Genomic DNA, 21,229 nt, shown 5'->3' with positions numbered 1-21,229 from the left:
GGCCCATGAATGTTTTCAGGACTGGGGTTTTAGAGTACAGACAGTGATACTTATTTTGCTGTGGATTAGCAAGCAATGGTGGGTTCAATATCAGAAAATGTTCTTGCATCTGTGCTCCAGCTGGTGAAAACTAAATCATTTTGCTTGTATGTTATTTAGGCACCCCGTATCATTATTGGTATGGGAAAGATTACGTGAGAAAAAAAATCAGAGAAGGTTTATTCCAATTATTTTTGTAATAAGAAAGAATGAATGCTAAAAGTGCACATGTTGTTTTCTCTCATAGCTTGAATATCTCATGCCTTGTGCTGTATTTCATTTTTTTAGGCCTTTCTCTGAGATCAGCCCGTTGCATAGCCATACATATTAGATGACTTTGGGACTTGCTTTGAGTCAACGATGAAGGGATTATCTAGCAGCCGTAGTCATCATCATGGGGTTACCTGTGACCCTCCGTGTGACAGTCTGCCACATCACCCGGACAGGAAGCCATATTTGTTAAACCCAGTGGACCCTCATCCTGCAGACCACCCTTACTACACTCAAAGGAACTCTTTTCAGGCAGAGTGCATGGTGCCCTACAACGATCAGATTGCCAGCAGCACATTTCCTCGGAGACATTACAACTCCCACCACGAACTTAAAGACGAGTGTGCTCTGGTTCCCCATGGAACTGCCAACAAGACTAACCGCATTCCTGCCAACCTTTTGGACCAGTTTGAGCGGCAGCTGCCCCTGAACCGGGATGGCTACCATACTTTGCAGTACAAGCGGACTGCCATGGAGCACCGCAGTGACAGCCCAGGGAGGATCCGGCACCTGGTTCATTCTGTCCAAAAGCTCTTTACCAAGTCCCATTCACTGGAGGGACCATCCAAGGGGAGCGTCAATGGGAGTAAAGCAAGCCCAGAGGAGTCACAGACAATGAGGTATGGGAAGCGCAGCAAGAGTAAAGAAAGGCGATCAGAAGGTAAGCCCAGATCCAATGCATCAGGATGGTGGAGTTCAGATGACAACTTGGACAATGATGTTTGCATTTATCATGGTCCCAGTGGGGTCATGACCATGGGAAGATGTCCTGATCGTTCTTCTTCCCAATACTTTATGGAAGCCTATAACACTATTAGTGAACATACTGTGAAGTCATCCAGAAGCAATAATGATGTCAAATGCTCTACCTGTGCAAACCTGCCTGTGAATTTGGACTCCCAGTTAATGAAGAAAAGTTCTTGGTCCTCTACATTAACCGTGAGCAGAGCCCGTGAAGTTTACCAGAAAGCATCAGTTAACATGGACCAGACAGTGGTGAAGGCAGAGACGTGTCAACAGGAACGGTCATGTCAGTACCTCCAGGTACAGTGTGGAGAACTGATTGCTGTTAACTGTGCTCTGCCATGTCACAGGTGTTTTTGGGGGATGGAGGTTTGCTCTGATATTTCATCTTTCCTTATAGATTTCTAATCACAAAACAAGGGGTAATGCAGCTGAAATTAAAAATAAATCTTTTTTTTTTTTTCTGATTTCAATTTCTTTTTCCTTTTCCTCTCTTTTTTTCTTTTTTCCTATTTTCTTTTTTTGCTTTCTTTGTCAGCATTCAGTATTTCAAAGAAACAGTTCGTGTTGGAACAGGCTTAATTTTTTCATGTGGGAAAAATAAGACCTTTTTGTGTACTTCTTGAATTTATAAGGCAGTCACAGTAGGGGTATAGAGAATGTGATGTTGTAGTGCTTGTAGTTAGCATTACAATGTCAATTAAATGAATGTTACCAGGATACAAATTCTTTGATTTCTGTAATTTCAAGATTTGACTTCATTTACTGCTTATTTTATTATGAAAGCTTTTGAGACCCTTTTGAGAAACTTTGAGGTACCTTAGTACTTTCTCCAACTGGAAAACAATCTACTTTCCTTTTTGTCATAGCATATAAATTCTCATAAAATACTTATTGTAAAGTGTCCAGATTTGTTTATCTGGTTATTCCTCTTTCTCGTGGCTTTGAGTCAAAAATATAAAAGCAAAAGGTTGAAATTATTGCTTGTTCTGATTATACATTTTAGGAGTACATCACCTACTCCCTCACAAGCTGTTTGCAGTTAATACAGCGTCACTATTTTTCACCAGTATTGTATCTTTAAATGTCAAGAATCAGATGTCTGCTCTTGGAGCTATCATACTGCCGGTGAATGTTTGTGGCAGGAACATGGATCAGAAAATATTAAAACAGTTTCATTCTTAGGAGAGCTGTGGATAGCTTTTATGCACTTTAAACGGAGCACTTATGGCACATCTAAGTGTATGTGTAAGATGGAACAACGTTGCACAGAGAAGAGAGAAGACCATGAGGAAAAAAGAGGTTTGCTAAGACAATTTGGTTTCATTTTAATGTAGTGGGACTCTTGTCTATTTGTATAGAAACTGTAAGGAGTTTTCTCATATGGGTGCTTTAATGATACAGTCAGCTTTCACATTCTGTTGTTTAAGTCAGTATGAAGAAAAAGCGTAGGACCGAGGCATACATATTTAAAAATTGATCATAAAAGGTATTATTGAATGGCATGCAAAATAATTCTGAATGCCAGCATCTGGGATTCTAAGCTTTAAATGTAAAGAAGTGGATCAGTGTATTTTCTATTAATTGCTGGGAAAGTGGGGTGTGAGGACAGGGGGGTAATATGAGTGCTAAGAGTATGTTTACAGCTGTGCATACGGACTGGGGAGGGACAGAGGTTTCAGAATAGCCTAAGGTTACAACCTTTTCACATTTGTTGTATTAAGTCTCTTTTGTCTGAATTCTGTGAGGGACAAGATATTGTTCCTTTAGAGTCGATTGTTGTGATTACTTTGGACCTTGAGATTTCTTTTGTTGATGTTTTTGTTTACTCCTTCGATCTCCCTCTCAAGCTTTGATAAAATAGCTGACAACTCAGTATGTGACCAGATGGCTAGAAAAGAGAAAAAAACTGTGCCAGCATCAGCTTTAAACGAACACCTCCATAGGGACTTTTAGGCAATGTTTAACTGATGGGAATAGACCCTTGAAGTGGAATTAGAGGACGTTATCTGTGTCTCTATGAAAATATGTCCAACAATTCTCAAGGGCAGGAATTAAAATAACTAATTTCTCACTGTGTTTCTCATACTGTTTATGTTCTCATTCATAGTTTTTTTTAGTTTTCCATTTCATTTCATTTCATTTCATTTCATTTCATTTTTTCTAATTGTATGCTTGTTTCTAAAAGTCAGAGAAATGTAACTGGATTGAAATTGTTTTTAAAAAAAGAATGAATCGGGTTTCGGTTAATATTGGAAAAAATACTCGTACAGAACAGGGTATATTTAAGGGAGCAGGTCAGTATTATTATTCTCTCTTAGAAGTTTAAAAAGATAACAAATGGGCATAGATAGTAAAAAGTGAGTCTGTATTGCCGAATGCATCCCATTGCCTTTCCCTTCACTGCATCACTCATCTTTTTATTCTACAAGCCCTTTAGGGCTTGGACTTTGCTTCCTTTTGTGTTTCCCAGTGCCCAGCATAATGGGGTCTGGAACATAATTGAGGCCTTTTGGCTGTCTTGCCATATGAATATATGTTAACAACAGCAGAGTATCACTCTGTCAGTGGGCTGTAGCAGTATTCAGAGTATCTGTTTTTTTCTTGGTGACCTTCTAATCATTGTACCAAAGGGCTGGTGTCCTACATTGTTAAAACAATTAGAAATGCACTAGATGAGATAAAAGCTATTTAGCTGCAAATGCATGACAGTACTGGACAACTCTGATAATGACATCAATTAATACAATGCTTCTTTGTTGCTTTATTTAAGTCATTAAATGTTAAATAGATGCTCTTATCAACCCACTTGTAATTTAAGTCATTGTTTATAGCCCAGGACATAAACTCTCTGATCCTTGAAAGAAGCAACAGTTTTGCTCACAAAAACTGTTCCTGTGGTAGTATCTGGATACAACAAAGGAGTGATGTTTTTTCCAGCTCAGGGTACAAAAACATTTTCTTTGTCCTGGTAGCTGTGAGTCTATCAGAGATCACAGAAAAATAGAGTTCATATTTGCTTGCAACAGCTTTTACCACTGAAGTATCTGGATGAATTCTCAGTGTAAAGACATGGAAATAACAAACAATTATCTCACTTAGTGTGATATTTTCCACATAACCATTCTGTGAAAGGAGCTGGCAGTAGTTCATGTTACAGATGGGCTTATTTCTCATAACTTGGAATTTGGACTGAGTGAAGTGTCCTCCCGCATTGCACAGTCTTTCCTTACCCTGGCAGGCTCTGCTTCCAGTCCAGGTGCTGAGGTGCGGTGTCCAGCCTCTGAGTTCAAGGGCAGAGAGAAATCAGGAAGGCTTGGCTCCACTCTGTGCCTATGCTATCTCAGAAAGGGTTATTGGTTCCCGGGATGGTTTAAAGACAGTCAAGTAAACTTCTTCCTCTCAGCGGCATTTCGGGGATGGAGTTCTTTTTCTCTCTTCTCTCCATTTCTCCTTTCAAAAATGAGGATCTGGACAGTAGAAAGATAAAGTCCTTTATTGAGCTGCTTCTTACTTCAAGAAAAATATTTCTGTTTGATCCAGATTTTCAATCAGACTAATGTGAAGGAAGTTGAGAAGGACCTGTGGTTTTCTCAAAATTCTTATTCAAAATAGTTTCCCTGCCTTGAGAGAATAATCTATAAAGCATCAGAGAGCTTCCACTTCTGTGATAGCTTCACCTTTGGAATAATTAACATTAAGCAAAAGTATAGAACATGAAATACAAGCAGATGCCTTTTTCTGCAAATTATAGGGCCTAAATACACTGGTAGATATTTCTGACACTTTTGTTTCACTATGATTTCATGATCGTTGAAGTTAATAGAGTATCAAATATACTGCATAGTTTGTCTCTAATTATAATTTTGCTGTTCATTATTCCCTGTAATTACTATTCCCATAGTCCTTAGTCCATTTGTTAAGAGATGGAGAAGAATACAAAAGATGACATTTTTCATATTATTCCTCTTTTCTTCTAATGTAGGTCAGTCATATGTTTTCTTTTGACCCAATTTGATGAGACTGAAGTCAGTTGTGTCAGATATTCAGAGATGGGGAAGGAAGTTTACTCCTTAAAGCTGAAGTGAAGTAGGTGGAGACGAATGTGCAGTCATCTGAGCTCTGCATTTGCATCAATAATCCTTTGGTGGGAGAATATGGGAAATACTATAAAAACTGTAAGCCAAGTTTTGGGGTGTGATAAGCATTTCCTGTTTTTTTCAGAGACTGGATCTGGTGGCGAACGACTCTGATTGGTACAGCACTCATTTTCATATGGGAAGGTTGTCTGTAATGTGCAGTATGTCCTGTAGTGTTAAGGAACTGATATAGTTAAAGTGACTTGTTTTCCAGTCCTGGAACAAGGCACTTCCATAGTTTCTTAGGATATACTGCTCATTCCCAGCATCTTTCTGTTGTCTGTGTCCATGGGTGGCCAGATACAGGGTGTGGCCTCATCCCAAATCAGGATGCTTATAAGGATCGGGATCTCTCATGTGATTTGTTAATGCAGCATGTTAATTGCAGTGTCTTTATGTCACAGAAATTTCTTAGGTCTGTTATATAGAGCTTAACTGGGCAAGTTGATCTGCATTTTTTGCTGTTCTCTACTTTTTCTTTACTTGTGTTGTCTGTGTTTCTGTCACAACTACCATATGCAAATTAATCTTTCAGTATATCCTTGCATATATATGGACATTGCATTTTAATGTCCACTAATATGGATGAATATTTTCATACATCTGAAGACCTGCCTTTCTCTCTCTTATTTTGATATGAACTAAAAATAGATGAAGCGTGTATAATTACCCATGTGATTTGCCAGTCAGATCTACAAAGTATATCAAGCATAAGTTTCAAAGTATTTCACTCAACTCATATGACGCATATTTCTCAGTAAAGCTAGTGAAACCATTTAAACAAGCAATTTTGAAATAAGATGTCAAATGTTATAACATTTTCTAGGTGTATTCCAGGTAACAGAATAATGATTAAAATGTTTAGAATTTGTATGACTTTCATGACTTCTTAATAAACTAGTAACTAGCTACATTAAAACTATATCATATATATATCATTCACATAAAGCTAATTTATTTCAGTTTTAAAAATGTTGAGGGATGGTTAACATGAACAATGAATGAAGTAATGAAATTTGGGGGCAATAGGAATTATAAATAAAGCAAAACCAACTTTTTAAATATATATATATATACATAAATAAAAATAATTCTGACAACCTTACATATTGGTTATTTAGCCTACCTACAAACCTACCTACAGAATGCCTTTACTATAGTGGGAGAAAAAATTTGGAGAATATTTCAGTATAGCCATCCTCTTCATCCTCTCAGGCCTTTAATTTACCTTTCTAAAAAATTGTCAGCTGAAAGAATGATGAGAATGATATTGCTACATATTTCACCTTAACAACTGCTATGTTCTCATTCAGTTAATTAAAACCTGAACTGACCTTTGGCATCTGAATAATGCAGAAATGGAAGCCACCTAAGTTCTAAGAGAGTTGTTCTGTGTCAATGTCAGTACTTCACATTTAGCTGCAATTTTATTTGCTCATGCTCCTTAAGTTGGCATTTTTCTATCCATTGGTTTTAACACCATCCTGTAACTTCTTAATATTGAAAATACTGGCACTGATGTTATTTTTTTCTAGATTAACTTGAAGAATTACTTTTGGTTCATTCTGTTAACATCCCTATTTTCTCACAGTGCATTCATTAATGAACATAATTCTGTCTGCTGAATATCTTTTTTGTGTTGCTAGCATACAGTATAGAGGATTTAGCAACATACTTGTGCAACACTAAGTTACATGTATGTTATTGTCAGAAACATCTGTGAAAGTTATGGATGCACTTAATCCAGCATTTTTTATCTATTATAGTTCCTTTTGGTACAAACATGGATAAGACTTGATTCAGTCCTGGAGTTGAGCCTTTCTGTAACCTTAAATATCTGGAGTGTTCTAATCTGATTATTTTCATTAAGTTCACTGGGAAAAAATAAATAAAGAAGTAAATAAATAAATAAATAAAACTCTACCAAAATCTTCAAAACAAATCCAGTCCAGCAAATAAGATAATTTCAACCTGTATCAGAGTTCATAATCCCTAACATTTGTTATGGCGACTTGCACAGTAAGTGGGAAAAAAAGCACTAAGTGGTGACATGTCCTCCTTATTCAGTGCAAAATAATAAGGAATATTTTTCCTACATCCAGCTGTTGATTTTTTTGTTTGTTTGTTTGTTTCAAGAACAGAATCTGTAACACATATCTTGAGTGGGGAATACCACCATGACAGAAGAGTGGTTTGAGCTGCAGGCAGCTGGCAACGGTCTCTGTTCAGCTCTGCATAGTCTCCTGCACTGTGCTTGTTGCACAGCTAAGCTTCTGTCTAGTAATGAATTAAACAACATGAACATGAATCTGTTGTACATGGTTTCTCCTTTCATCTGCTTACCCTGATTTTGTGCAATTGACTGTCGTGTTTGGGTAGAAGATGAAGAGATTATGTGACTTCTGATAAATAAATATTTCTCTTACCCAAGGCTAGGCTATGTGCCATGAAGTTAGATAGGACACTGTGCCAGCTTTGATAGGCTAAGGCTTCCAGAGACCTTAAATTGTCTGAGATTTTTTCATGCAAATAAATTTCTGACTAATTTTGCTTTACTGACATAAATGCAGCCTGCTGATCAGTTTGTTAGAAAATCTAGATTTCCTGTACTCTAGCAATTCAGTTTCTAGCAGAAGAGAGTCAAGACCATGACCTTGATTAGCCACTGCGATGCTAGAGCAGAGGTGACAATCTGGGGTTACTGAGACATACTATTATGTTCTGAAACCAGTAAAATTTCTTTAGAGCTGAATAAAGGCTTCTTACACAGATATATTTCTTTGCTGTAATCCAAAAGAAAACACTGTGGATGTCTCAGTGAAGTCTGGCCATTGTATACTAAAATATGACAGAAGCTAATAGCCAGCCAGAGAGGGTAGGTTAACTGCATTACTTACAGTCATTGCCTGTGAGAGTGTGACATTTGCAAAGCATCAGAAATTATCTGGTTATAATCAGCCAACAGAAACATCATCAGGGCTGTTTCCCTCAAAATACACTCTCCACCACATCCGTTTCTCTTCCAAGGACTTCAGATTCAGCTACATGTTCTCCATCCATGAGCCATTCTCTTACCAGCTTGACAGCGGGCTTGTAGTTATATGCAGTGAATGAAAGGTAAAATGGCATCTCCTTTAACAGCATTGGCTTTTGATGCTAGCTGGTCACTGTATGCAGGAGTTGAAGTGACTAGGGAGAGCACTGATGCACCCCAATGAAGTTATCTAGCGGTGAAAGAACATTTCTCCATTGCCAGTCATTGAAAGTGTCCTTTCAAGGACTGGTATTCACATTAGCAGTCATACAGTAGGTTCTCATTGTCCTTCCTGGGTGAGGAGTGATATCTCATTTTAGCCAGATGAAACTGAAAGCTTTAAGGGTTTAGAGAAAGATGGAGACTAATGTTTGCACTCTGCCACAGAAACGATAACATCCATGAATATCGATGAAGTAGTTTTTAATCTGGGGTTCTGGCCTACACTCAGGTTCTCTGATCAACAGTTGTTTCCTTTAGCTAATAGAGGTGATAGTTGTTTGTTGTCCTTTCTGCAGAATATGTTTCGGAGTGGTAAAGTTGCAAGGCCCTTGGCTGTAATCATTGTGTCCAAGTGGCCCTCTTTGCTCCCTGTTGGACTTCTATGTGTAAAACTGCAGGAGAAAATTGATTTTGGAGTCAAGTCGAGACTACCTGTGGAGGAGACACAAATTCCTCTACACAAGACAGTCCATGAATCAGATTCACAATTCAGTGGTCAAGGCACTTTTTGATGAATGAAAATGACAAACTGTAGCAGTACTTGAAGAAGTTCCTTCCTAAGGGAAGGAAGATTACAGTTCTTCACACTGCTCATTCAGGTTTGATGCAAGTTGCAAGCACTCAGGATCGAGGAGGTAATGTTCTATCTCAGGAAGGTTCCTTGTCCTGGCTAGTAATACTCTTCATGTAAAACAATATGAAGATAAGTCAGCTAAATTAATTGAATTCATAACAGAACCCGACAGCTGAAATCATACAAGCTAAAGTGAGAGTTACTGCAGATACTGAACTTGTTAAGTTTGTCCGAAATGGAAGCAATATTCTTGTCTGCCTTTTTGAAAACTCTTGAAGCTTGCTAAACATATATTTTTTGAGGCTGGTGAGGTTTCCTTGTGGTTTGTTTTTTGTTTTGTTTTGTTTTGTTTTGTTTTTTTGTTTTTGTATTCTTCAATGATTCTTAATGCATGAATGTTGATAGATTGAAATGCTGCTTATCTTTATTGGTCTGATTAATTCAATATTCATGAGTGCTAGGAATAGGCTTAGTAAGTGGAAGATAGCAATTGAAACTTCCTTAACAACACACAGAAGAGGCATAATAATGGCTAAGAAAACCAAATTGCATGGGTTTGAAAATCTGCACTGAGCAGTCATTAAGCATTGTTCTTCAGTTGTGTGATTTCATTTCATTAAGTATTTGCATACTAATAGAAAGCTAAAGTTACAAGTCTACTGCTGTGAGCAATGGTTAGCCACTCCCTTCCAGTCCTTGTGTTTACTTCTATAGTCATCCACATTGCTTTGGCAAAGCACAGGGAGAAGCTTTTATGCTTTCAGCTGCAATAAACCAAATCAAACTAGAGATCAATAATGAACTTAATTTGTTATAGAGACAGTCTGTTTGCTATTTCATCCAATAAGGTAAGTTAAGAGCTATTCTGGGCAAAAGGAAGGAAACTGGAAACTAGAGATATTAGATATTCTAATTTTTATTTGCTAAAGCTTGAATTAAAAAAAAAAAAAAATGTTTTCTTTACCTTTGTCCTTACATGCTAGGTTTATTCCACATACCACTAAGTGTGAGCTACTGAAAGGAATGTTTGGAAACTGTTGGACCAGTATACCTGTTTGCTTAGTTTCTTTATTCAGGTTCCTAGATTATGTTAGAAAAATCCTGTTCCTTCAGATATATTTATAAATAAATAAATAAATAACCAATCAATCCAGCCTGGCTAACAACAGCTTAAACACTTCCAGAGGGCCATAAATTTAGTTAAAGATCAGGATAGGTGACAAATACACTAAATGAAGCTGAATCCAGGTAAGATGTTGGCTGGTGGCAGTGTTATCTCTATAGTCTGTTCTGTTTAGAAAAACATCTTATACCTGCCATTTAATCAGAAGAAAGAAAATATAGCCAGACTTAGTTTTCATACTTGTAACAAACATTTTATTTCCAGGTATATGTTGAAGAACTGAAGTCATAAATTCAGTAAGTTGCCTTGCCCAAAGGCCATTGCTGAATATTTTGTATGTATTTCAAGTAATAATGATTTTATGTTTCAATGGGCTTTTATGTATGATTAAAGTACATTCTTGATTTTTAGATGTGTAAAGAAAATTGTATATGATCTTAAAGATTAGAATGAAATGTTTCCAGGATCTCTATTACTTCAGTACTGTGAATAATAATAGTCCTATTTTAATAAAAACAATGATGTTCATTGTTAGATCTGAGTTTAGTTCTTCCTCCTCTTTCATGAGAGTAGAAACAATCATACGAGTCATGTATCTGCTTGATATTCTGATAGTGAAAAAATGAAATTGCCAAGGCAATTGGATAACATGATTTTCTTAAAAGTATGAAACAGCTTTATCTCAGGTATATCAATCTTAATGCCATTAATCCTCCAAGGCAGTTGTTACTGTGCATATGCACTTGCGTGAAGCATAGTATGTGACCTTGCATGATATAATATTGGACATTCAAGTGAAGTTCAATAGTCCAAAGTGGGAAAATTTGGGCAGACTACCTGACTGAAATAAAATAAAATAAAATAAAATAAAATAAAATAAAATAAAATAAAATAAATCATATAGATACTTCTCCCAGCATTTTCCAGATCAACAGAAGGAAATATGCTACTTTATGTTCAGTATCACATGTATAGAAAAAGAATGCAGGAAATAATGTGACCAGTTTTATTTTCCTAATTTGTATTTTAACTAGGGTTTTATATTTTTCTTCTTTCCCAAGATACAAACACTTCTGTTCGACAGTAAATTGGATTGTGTGCTATAAGCAGCTACAGCCATTTGTATTAGCCACCAAAGAAAGCAACTCTGAAAATCAGGTCACTTCTTTTAGCAAATATTGCTTGATGTATTTGTCTTTAGACACAGAAGTATAAAAATATTGGCATTATTTTATATTTCTATTTTCTAAACAGTAAGATAGTTATAATAATAGGAAATGTTGAGTTTTAAGTGTTGTTTATCTTACTCAAGTAATAAACAGACAGTGGTCTGAGATCCTTTCATAATAAGCATTATAATTGTTAATAGCCAAAGAAAAAATCTGCTACTTTTAAAGCATTTCTTTACCTCACTAGTGCTCTCAAACAGTTACACTGTCTTGCTGCTTTTTCCTATTCCATCTTCTGAAATCAGGGTTTCCAACTCCTATGAAACTGAAATAAAATAGAGGGGAATTGGACCCCTGTTGTTCTTTTAAATACTGAAACCTTAATGGGAAAAAAAGAAAAAAAAAAAAAAAAAAAGAGAGAGAGAGAGAGAGCCTTAAATATCTACATATCTGCAATAAAACAAACTGGTCAAACTGTTTAAACAACATAGTAGATATCCCCACCTTTCTAGTCAAATATCTATTACATTCTTCTACTGAAGTTTTGCCTAGGCAGGTAAGATAGTTTGTACAAACACTCTGACTTTCTCAATGTGTAAACTGTTAATTTATACATCTGGGTTGATTTTTTAGGCTGTTCTCTTTTTTAGGCTGTTCTCGAACTCCGTGTGTTTTTCCTAACTACAGGCATCCTTTTCTCTTTGGCCCATACAGGGTTTATCCTTAAAACGGTGATTTAGTAATGAGACTTGGGTTGTATTTGTATAATTTTCTTTACTTTTGCACATGCAAGTAGCTTTTAGTACACAAAACATCCACTGGGTTTGTGGCAATGCCTGAGACTGCTTTGTGCCTGCTCTCTATGTGAACAGCTCAGCTTTTCTTTCTGCAACTAGTGTTTAAAAGGCCAAGGAGCTACTAAAAAGATAGTGTGCTGTTATTCATAAACTGTCCTACTTCCCTGAGCCAGCAGAGCTCAAACTGGAGAATTCCTCCATATCATCTCATGCAATTTGTGCAGCTAGAGCTTTCAGAGCTCATTACAGTACATTTCTATCTATCTGCAGTGTTTGCATGTGTAAATAGGAAGTTTTGTGTCAAATTCATTGCAACCAGCTTTCAAAACTTGGTCTGTTGTACCTAAATCATTTTTGAGAAGCTTTGGGATGAAAGGTATTGTACTTTTATATAGGATTATTGACAACAGAACTCAAGGAATTTTAGAGTTATGGTGCCCAGAGAGCAGCTATATCTCACCTGTAGAGCAGCTACAAACTGCAGCACTAAATTTAACTGTATGTCTATAATTTAATAAAGCTACAAGTGTTCAGCTTGCCCATATTGCGAGTGCTGTGTGAGTATAGTAACTCCTCTGACTTTTGCTCCATTGGAGACACAAACCCTAATGTTATACCAACATATTTTATTTAGTGCATTAAAGACTAATTCACTAATTTATTTTAATGAGAAAAATCACAGATCTTTGACTAAAGCATAATGAATAAAATATTAAACAGATTAATGTACAGGTCCTATGAGAAGTCACAGATTCTCTACAAACTCTTAGCTATTAAATATCTGCCTGAAAAGTGATTGGAAAGCATTTCATCAAAATGTCAACAAAGCTTGGTTTTACAAATCCTCTGTTAACTGCTTTCTTGTACAAGTCACTTGAAAAGTCAAGGTTGACAAGCAAGAGCTGCAGGTTCCTAGTGTAGATGAGGGTTGTTACAAGTACAGATTGTATTTTCTCTGGTTGCTGATGCTGTAGTCCTAGAAGCAATGCAAGCAACAAACCTGGAAAAAATCTTATTGTCTGTCATCAGTGCGCTGGAGGAGGATTGTAAGATTCTCCCGTATGTCAAAAATCAAAACCAAATCCACTAGAAAGTATTATATTAATTTGCACTTTGAGATGTTGTACACATCCAAAAAGGATGTCATCAGCTTTCCAGATCTGCGATCTAGGCATAAACTTAAAAGTCACAGAATTGAAACATTGCATATGTTTTTTATTTGAAATTGAGATTTATCAGAACCATATATTCAACCCTTTTCCTCCAGTGGGTTCTGTAAATGCTTTGTACTTAGTTTGTAATACTCTAGTACTTAGAGTCTTCCCCTTTACTAGAAGAAGGAGATTGCAAGTGCTTTTAAGTATAGTTATTCAATTACTTCCTACCAAGACAAATTTCTGCATGTCATTGTTCAATTTAAAAAAATGAAAAAAATAAAAAGAAAAAAAAAATGACTTTGAAATATCTTCCTTCCTTAAGGTACTTATATTCTTGAATTAAGTTAAGATTTTCTAAACAAGATGGCATGTAAATAGTATGGCTGAAGTTTATGAAGCAACAGACACACAAGATACTCACCAGGAGTTAAATGTTGTCGAAGAACAAATTTTTCATAGAAAAGAGACATTTGGTGATTATCCTGGTAGAAGTTAGCATTTACAAGCTGTGGGGCAAATTTTAGTAACCCACATTTGAGACTCTGTGTTTAATCAGAAAAGTAGCAAACAAGTGGAAATGCATAACTACTTTTATTTAAATATAACATTAAATTTGCTTAACTAAGAAGTGCTTTTGCAGTGTCACCCTTACTATAAAATAGTAAGGGATCTGCAAAATAACTTTAGGACAATTATTTCAAGAACCTTGCTCCACTGTATGTTGTTTCTGCTGTTACAGAAGAAGAGCAGATGTTGGTGTACAACGGTCAGAAGCCCCAAGAGCAAGGCAAGGGAGAGGATGAGTGGGCAAGATAACTGTGCTCTTGGACTGTCCCTTGCCATGTCCCAAAATCTTGTGAACACACATTCTTGGTGTTCCAGATTTCCATTGCAAAGAATGGACAGCACTTACTTCAGATGAAGAGAAATAATGAATACTTATAATAAGAAGAAAAATAAAGGAATAGAGGGTTGTATGACTCAGATATGCAGACTAACATAATTCAAAAGGAGGATCCCTGCAAGCTGATGAGAATCCGTTTGCACTAATTATGCTATAGAAGCAACATTATTGTAATTTTGCAGTTGCAAACATACTTTTGCGATGCTTAGTTCATAGCCACACCAACTTGAATTGTGTCTTTAACCAAAATCATTCTGGTGGGTGCAGATTCACATGTAGCCATGCATGCTCTATCTGACAAGACTGTGATTTAGAGATTCATGTTTTATCTTGCCTTGCCATGTGTATTCAATACATTGAACTGAACCAAAATTGCTCTGTAATCTGTCTGGAAATCCTTTGAATTAAAATGGTAGTCACCAAAAAAAAACAGATTTACCCAGCCCAGTGCTAGGCCTATCTGAGGCTCCTGTGTTAGCGAGTTTTCTGGAAACTTCCCAGATAACTGTCGGAAAATAACAGACCTCCAGAGGCATTTGTGGCTATACAAGGAGAGAAGGGGGTCTCCACTACAAACCACAATGCACAGTCAAATGTACTGAGGATGGGCCCCTGCCCATGTAAATTTTTGTTATGTCTCTGTGGTATCTTAGCAAGGTCAAATCTTGCTGTGCAATTATACCAGGGAGAAGTGTATTAAAAAGGGAATTGTGTTTACATCTGCAGGTTCCTCAAGATGAATGGTCTGGATACACTCCACGAGGGAAAGATGATGAGATTCCCTGCCGACGGATGCGTAGTGGCAGTTACATCAAAGCCATGGGGGATGATGACAGTGGAGATTCAGACACAAGTCCGAAGCCATCTCCAAAGATTGCTGCACGGCGAGAGAGCTATCTTAAGGCCACACAGCCATCCCTTACAGAACTCACCACCCTCAAGTAAGTCAGTCTTCCACATCATAGAGAGCTCTCCATTGAGACACACATTTTCTTTTCCTATTTGTTTCACTTGTAGGCACCAGTTAAGGAAAGTATTTTAACAAGTGTGTTTGGTCATACTTACTTCTGGTATGAGCTTTTTGGAATAATGATATATTTGACCATGTATTTAAATGTTATTTCAAATAGGGGATCTACTACTTGCGCTTTGAATTTGCAAAGTATTTCAGCCTGTTAGTATTAAGTGAAAGTGTTCAGGTGTGTACAGTAGGTCTGTTCTTTGAATACTTTGCTGAACTGTAACTTAGGCCTGCAGAAGCTTTACATAATTGTGTGTGTGTGTATATATATATATATACACTCAACATGAATAGCACATAAAATTAGCCCTAAGCTAGTCTTTGCAACTCATCAGAGAGCATCTGACATTTAATTAAAAAGAACAATGACTGTCTGAAAACAGACAAATCTGTGGTTTCCACTCTTAAATTCACTTAGAATCACACTATTTATTTTGTGGAGAAATAGAAATAAAACTGAAAAATCTTAAATTGTTTCTGAAAGCTTTAGCCAACAGAAATAATGAATTTATGTTTTTTATGTCATTTTTTATTTCACTGAATCCTTTCAAAAGAGACCAAATTCTCTTGAAAATGGTACAAATTGATAGTTTGGTTATTAGTGTTTTCTTTTAAATGATTCTAAAATAGAGAACTTTCCTAAACCAATAAAATAAATTATATCCATAAAAGAAAATAGTGTGGATTTAAATCAACAATTGTTTCTGTCTGCATTCTGCAAAAATTTATAGTGAATCATAGTTCACCGAACCAAAAATAACTTAATTTTAGTACAACATGCCTAAGGCTGTAGCTTTAAAAATGGAAATAAAAAGAGCTGTATCTCTTCTAGTATCTGATTAGAGACAAAAGACTCCTGCATTTTCCTCATTAATTTCCTCCCCTTCCTTGTCCTCCTCTACCCCATTTTTTCCCAGATATCTAATCTGAGAAATAGATTGTAGGGGAAGGTGTTTGATCTTCGTTAAGAATGTCATGCTCTTGACATCAATGATGAATAGACCAGAAGACCAGAACATACTTATTCCAGCTCCCCGTAGTAGCCTGCCTGACTGTCTCGGGGGAAGCCAGGAACTGTGTCATCTCTGTCCATTAACATCCAGGGAGAAAGCAGTCTCATTGTCTGTGGGGATTTTCATGAACTTGCTGGAGGTTGCTCAAGGTTCATGACTACTCTCATCATCCAGCAGACTTTATCGTACCCTTTCCTCAGCCAAAATTCCTCTGCAATTAGGTATAACAACCTAGGCATAGCAACATAGGAAGGTGAATATAAACATTAGGTGCCAGCACAAACGCCACATAGCCATGCTTTGTGCACGGACACACCATGAGGAATGAAGCTTATCCATTCTGAGACTTAAAAAAAATACATTCTATGGTTCCATATTATATAAGTGAAGTACAGCGAATCACAGTGATTTGCTCTTGGTCATTTCTGTTCTCTCTAGATAGGAGATTTGCAAATTAATATGGAATTATTAAAAAGTCTTGCATGTCACTGTTCACCCACAAAGGATGTTAGTTAGATCAGAGGGCCTAGGCAGCAGAAGCTTTTGGGTTTAGTTTTGAAATCATTGTAATTCAGCAAAGTTCTGTTATGAATCCTTCATTTCATGTATGTCCTTTAATCCATTCCTATTCGAGAGATCTTTTAGGAATGTGCTTTATTTTAAGCTGCACATGATCAAATTCATTTAAGCTTAGGAGCTATGCAGAAGTTCACTGTAAATCTCTGCGTAGAAGAAATATGAGGAAAATGGTAATAAACAAAAAAAAAAAAAAAAGACAAAATATAAAGTAACTTTAATTTTCCAATGACTTTTCAATATAAATCAGCATGAAGTAGAACTATTTATTTTAGTCTAGATTTATACATTATTGAAATATTTCTTGCTGGGAAACCTTTCCACTTTCAGAGACCAATTGCATAATATATAATTATGCATGGCTTTTATTCCTTTCTGATTAATTTGATTTTTATTGATTGATTTGTTTATTTATTTTTATTTGAGAAGTAGCCAAGAGCTCACTCTGGGAAAAGAAGTTTGTTAAGTGAGGTCTTTTTTGCAGACTTCACACCTTCCTAGTAGCATAACTTGACCTTGACCTACAGAGGTTTGCTTATTCATTCCAGGGCTGCGCTGATTACTCTGAGAGTTGTGATAGAATTTTACTAGCTTGTCAGCCAGAGACTAAATTAGAGCCCCTAACTCACTGAATATAGGCCATCAAGCAATTGTGTAATGTGTGATAACAAGTTATTTCCTTGACTTACTGTTGACTTGAGCTCATTTAGCACCTGATTAAAAGCTTAATGGAAATGAGCCAAAAAGCCACTCTATTCAGCAGACAGCCTTTTATTGACACTAGTGGACTTTCTTTCTGACCTGCAGAACATTATTAACAGCTTAAAGCTGAGTGGTATTCACTTTTTTCATTAAGTTTCTTCTGTCAGAATAGAAAAACGTGCCTTGTGAAATCAGTGTTCCTACTGTGATAATTGTCAAGGATCTCTTGCATTTTTCTGCTACTCTCTTTCTCTGTTTTGTATGCAGTCTCCTGTACAACAGGTAGTTGGCTTCACTTTCATCTTTGGCAGGAAAACAACTTAAAAACATGTCCCTTTTGCTTTCACTGTTTTTTGAAGGAGTTTTTCATTGTGTGGGACTTCTCTCTGAGTCTAATATTGGTCTCACAACCCACGCTATTCCTCCCACCTACCTACCTACCATTGCTCATGCGCCTACTCTTCTAAGAAAGGGTTTTCATTATTACCAATGTTTCTTTTAATATAACGAATAACTTTTGAACAGCACAACTGTGTCATTTCCCCTTTACATAATACAAATTTATTTTCCTGGGATTTTTTTCTATTTTTTTTTTCTTCCTATACTTTACAATCTCCCTCCTACAATATTCTTCCCATGCCATGGTTTCTATGTGGTTACAGCATAAATCGAGTGCTATGGTACCACTCTGAATAAAGCACAGCTTGCTGTGATCTTGAAATGCACACCTCCGCTGCTGCACTCTCATTATCCTACCAGGAAGTAAGCAGCTTTCTCTCTCTGTGCTGGCAGTATCCTCCTGGTGTTTAATTTTTCACAGCCTGGATAAACTGATCCAGCTGGAAAAAAAAAAAAAAAAAAAAAAAAAAAAAAAAAAAAAAAAAGGACATACATTTTCTTGCCCATTCCTGAAAGGTAGCATAAGTTTATCTTGCACTTGTAAGTAGATAGAAAATGGACTGGTTCACTAACTTCTCAAGAAGGTGCAGTCAATAGATAACTGACATTTCTATTATAGCTGAGCTTCATTCAGTACTTATTCCTTCACTATCTGTATGTACCTCTGTATGTACTTTGGTTATGTTCAGCCTGGTTTTCATTGGAAAAAGAAAAAAAAAATTAAAAAAGATATGCAATTACATCATCTCTCCACATGCCATCTGTCAATTCAACCTCCCAGTACCTTTGAAATCCATTGGCCAACTTTAGTCAATTTTGCTAGAGACTGAAGTCTGAAAGATAGGAAGTTCTAGTAAACTTTATGAAGATTTGTAGCTGGATAAGAGAGAGAAAATCTGCAGTAGTTTTTTAGGATCTCTTGAAAAAATATGGGCCTAGTATCCAGTGAGTCACCGCAACGTAAAGCTTGATGACAGCCTGAAAAATAAGAAGTATGGAAAAGATTGAAAAATCCTGCTGAGGACAAAAGGTCTAAGAGATGTATCCTGTTACCATAGTTTTTCTACTTCATTTTTCCCCTTTTTTATTCTCCATTTCTTGCACACTCACTGTTTGAAATAAGGGCTTTCTAATTCAACACTGCTGCTACTGTGAGGACTTCAACTGTTTGGGTTTCCTGCACATCTTTTTTTTTCTCAAATATTGCAATTCTTAATGGTAATCCATTTGTGCACATTTTACATAGATTTTGGTTTATACACAGTTGCAGACTTGTTGCTTTGGACTCATATTTTGTCATACAAACTTCTTTCTGTGAGAAGTCGTATTTACTGAGCAAAAATGAATGCATTGAACCACTTTAGTGATTTTGATACTTCGGAGATGCATGCATGGAATTTATGCAAAAAGGAGAGAGAGAAGAGTAGAAATTACTTTTCTCTTACCAAATTCAAGGTTTTTTTTAACATACATACCATGTTTTCCTAGACAGTTGTGACTTGGAGAAACACCATTCTAAACACTGTAAACACTGTTTTATGAGCACAAAGATACACCACTGATCATGTAGACAGAATGTGGTCAAAGAGCAAAAAGCATTAGGCTTTTCTGTTTTTTTTCTTTTTTTTTTCTTTTTTTCTTTTTTTCCATGGTACAGAATTTGTCTGTGTAATTTCTGTCATAGCTGCATCTCTTCCTGTGGCTTACTGAATCATAGATGACTGATACTTAGAATAAGCCTGGCAATTCCTGACTATAAAGCCGATCAGAGATGTTCCAAAAATAATATTTCAAAATATGTGCATATTCATAAGTGTACAACCAGGCTTATATTTTTATGTACTTACACAAAATGTGTCAGTTTTTCTTGTATGTTTATAGGAGTCTGATTAAGGACATAATCTCAAACCAAGATAAAGTTTTTTGAAAATCTCACTGTCATTTTTCTTAATGTCCTATATAATAACAGGAAATGGTCAAGCTCATTTAAGAGGGAAAATCTGGTAAATAACTTAATAACAGTGAAATATGCAAGAAGAAATAGAGGTTGAGGTAGAAAAAAATACCTAATTTATACATCCTGAATGCAAACTTTTCATCACCTGTCTGAACTGATAGATGGTCAGTTCCTGGAGAACAAGCTTTCAAGCTAGGATCAACCTACCTTAAAACTAATTCTTGAAAGAGTTGCTCTGATAGGATAATTTGCAGAAAAATTCCAATCATCCCATTGTTACACTAGTAAAAGATGTCTTGTGTGGAAAATACTGTGATACCTGTAAAAGTTAAATATATCAAAAAATCAAAATATATATATATAATCTGCAAAGCTCTCAAGTTATTTTTGCCTGTGTGGTAATTTGTAGAGGTCAGAAGGGAGGTGATATGCACACGTGGAGTACGTCATCTGCACTGAGTGAAGTAATGATAAAATTGAATAATGTCTGTATTCAAACATGATGCTAGGACTAATGTGAATGCAAAGATGCGAAAAGGTCTCAAAGCTTTTTACACTAAAGACCCAGCAAGTGATATGATTCATGGCAAGGATGTTACTAAATAATATGCTCAAAGCTGGAGATCATTCTAGCTTTGATTTTGCTAGTGATGCAACACATGCGTTTGTGTACACAGATATCTTCATGGTTTCAAAAATGCAAATATACAGCTCTCAGAAAACTGTGTAATAATAAAAACTCTGAAGATAGTTCTCCCGCTTTCTCAGCTTCCTTAAAATGCTGCCCTTGAGAAATGTCTGTACTGAGGGAAACAACACAAGAGGTAAGGCTAATTGTAGCCTGAATCGCTGACTAGATTATTCTGGCCTTCAAACAAACTGAAGGTGAATCTGATGTCCATACACTGCACTTAAGTGTCCACTGTCTCATACATCCTTAGGTATGAAAAACATCTTTGTCTTCAGAATGTAGTCCTGTTTACTTAAAGGTTATTCTATATTCATATAACATGCTGAAAAATATCCCCCCCCCCCCACCCCCCCCCCCAACAAAAAAGGCATATAAACAAAAGTATACTTTCTTTTTATTCTTATTTTTCTTAATGGAAGTGCTACCCTCATTCTGCTAAAATTAATGAAAATGTCCCATTAACTTCACTGGCACAGATCACAGATGGAGGGGGGAGGGAAAACATGAGGTGATGCAATATCTCCATCTTCCTTACAATGAATATTTTTAGACACATGCTTGTTAATTTTCTTTCTTGTTGAGTGACTTCCAATTAGGGAACAATGAGTTTCCTAATTAATACAAGAGCAATAAGTCTGATTAATCTTTTATTAGTATTTTACAGTACAGTGTTTCATTGTTTCATGTTGCAATCATTT

The 21,229-nt window shown here is 36.2% G+C and overlaps 1 protein-coding gene across 9 annotated transcripts in view; it reads left to right on the top strand.

The window, feature by feature from the left end:
* Positions 1–21,229, top strand: part of DLGAP1 (DLG associated protein 1) — a 414,689-nt gene that overhangs the window by 275,745 nt on the left and 117,715 nt on the right. For 8 of the 9 annotated variants that reach the window (XM_035319701.1, XM_035319696.1, XM_035319698.1 and 5 more), the window contains 2 exons: positions 328–1,353; positions 14,899–15,113. In XM_035319701.1, coding sequence (XP_035175592.1) covers positions 400–1,353; positions 14,899–15,113 — 1,169 coding nt within the window. In that variant the 5' untranslated portion in view covers positions 328–399. Of the gene's footprint in view, positions 1–327; positions 1,354–2,158; positions 2,356–14,898; positions 15,114–21,229 lie in introns of those variants that run through there. The other variant, XM_035319703.1, reaches the window with a different exon arrangement.

Source organism: Oxyura jamaicensis, chromosome 2 (genome assembly GCF_011077185.1).
Source record: "Oxyura jamaicensis isolate SHBP4307 breed ruddy duck chromosome 2, BPBGC_Ojam_1.0, whole genome shotgun sequence".
In the NCBI taxonomy this organism is placed as follows: domain Eukaryota; kingdom Metazoa; phylum Chordata; class Aves; order Anseriformes; family Anatidae; genus Oxyura; species Oxyura jamaicensis.
Note: the sequence above shows the minus strand (reverse complement) of the source record. Positions and strands in the feature narration are given on the sequence as shown.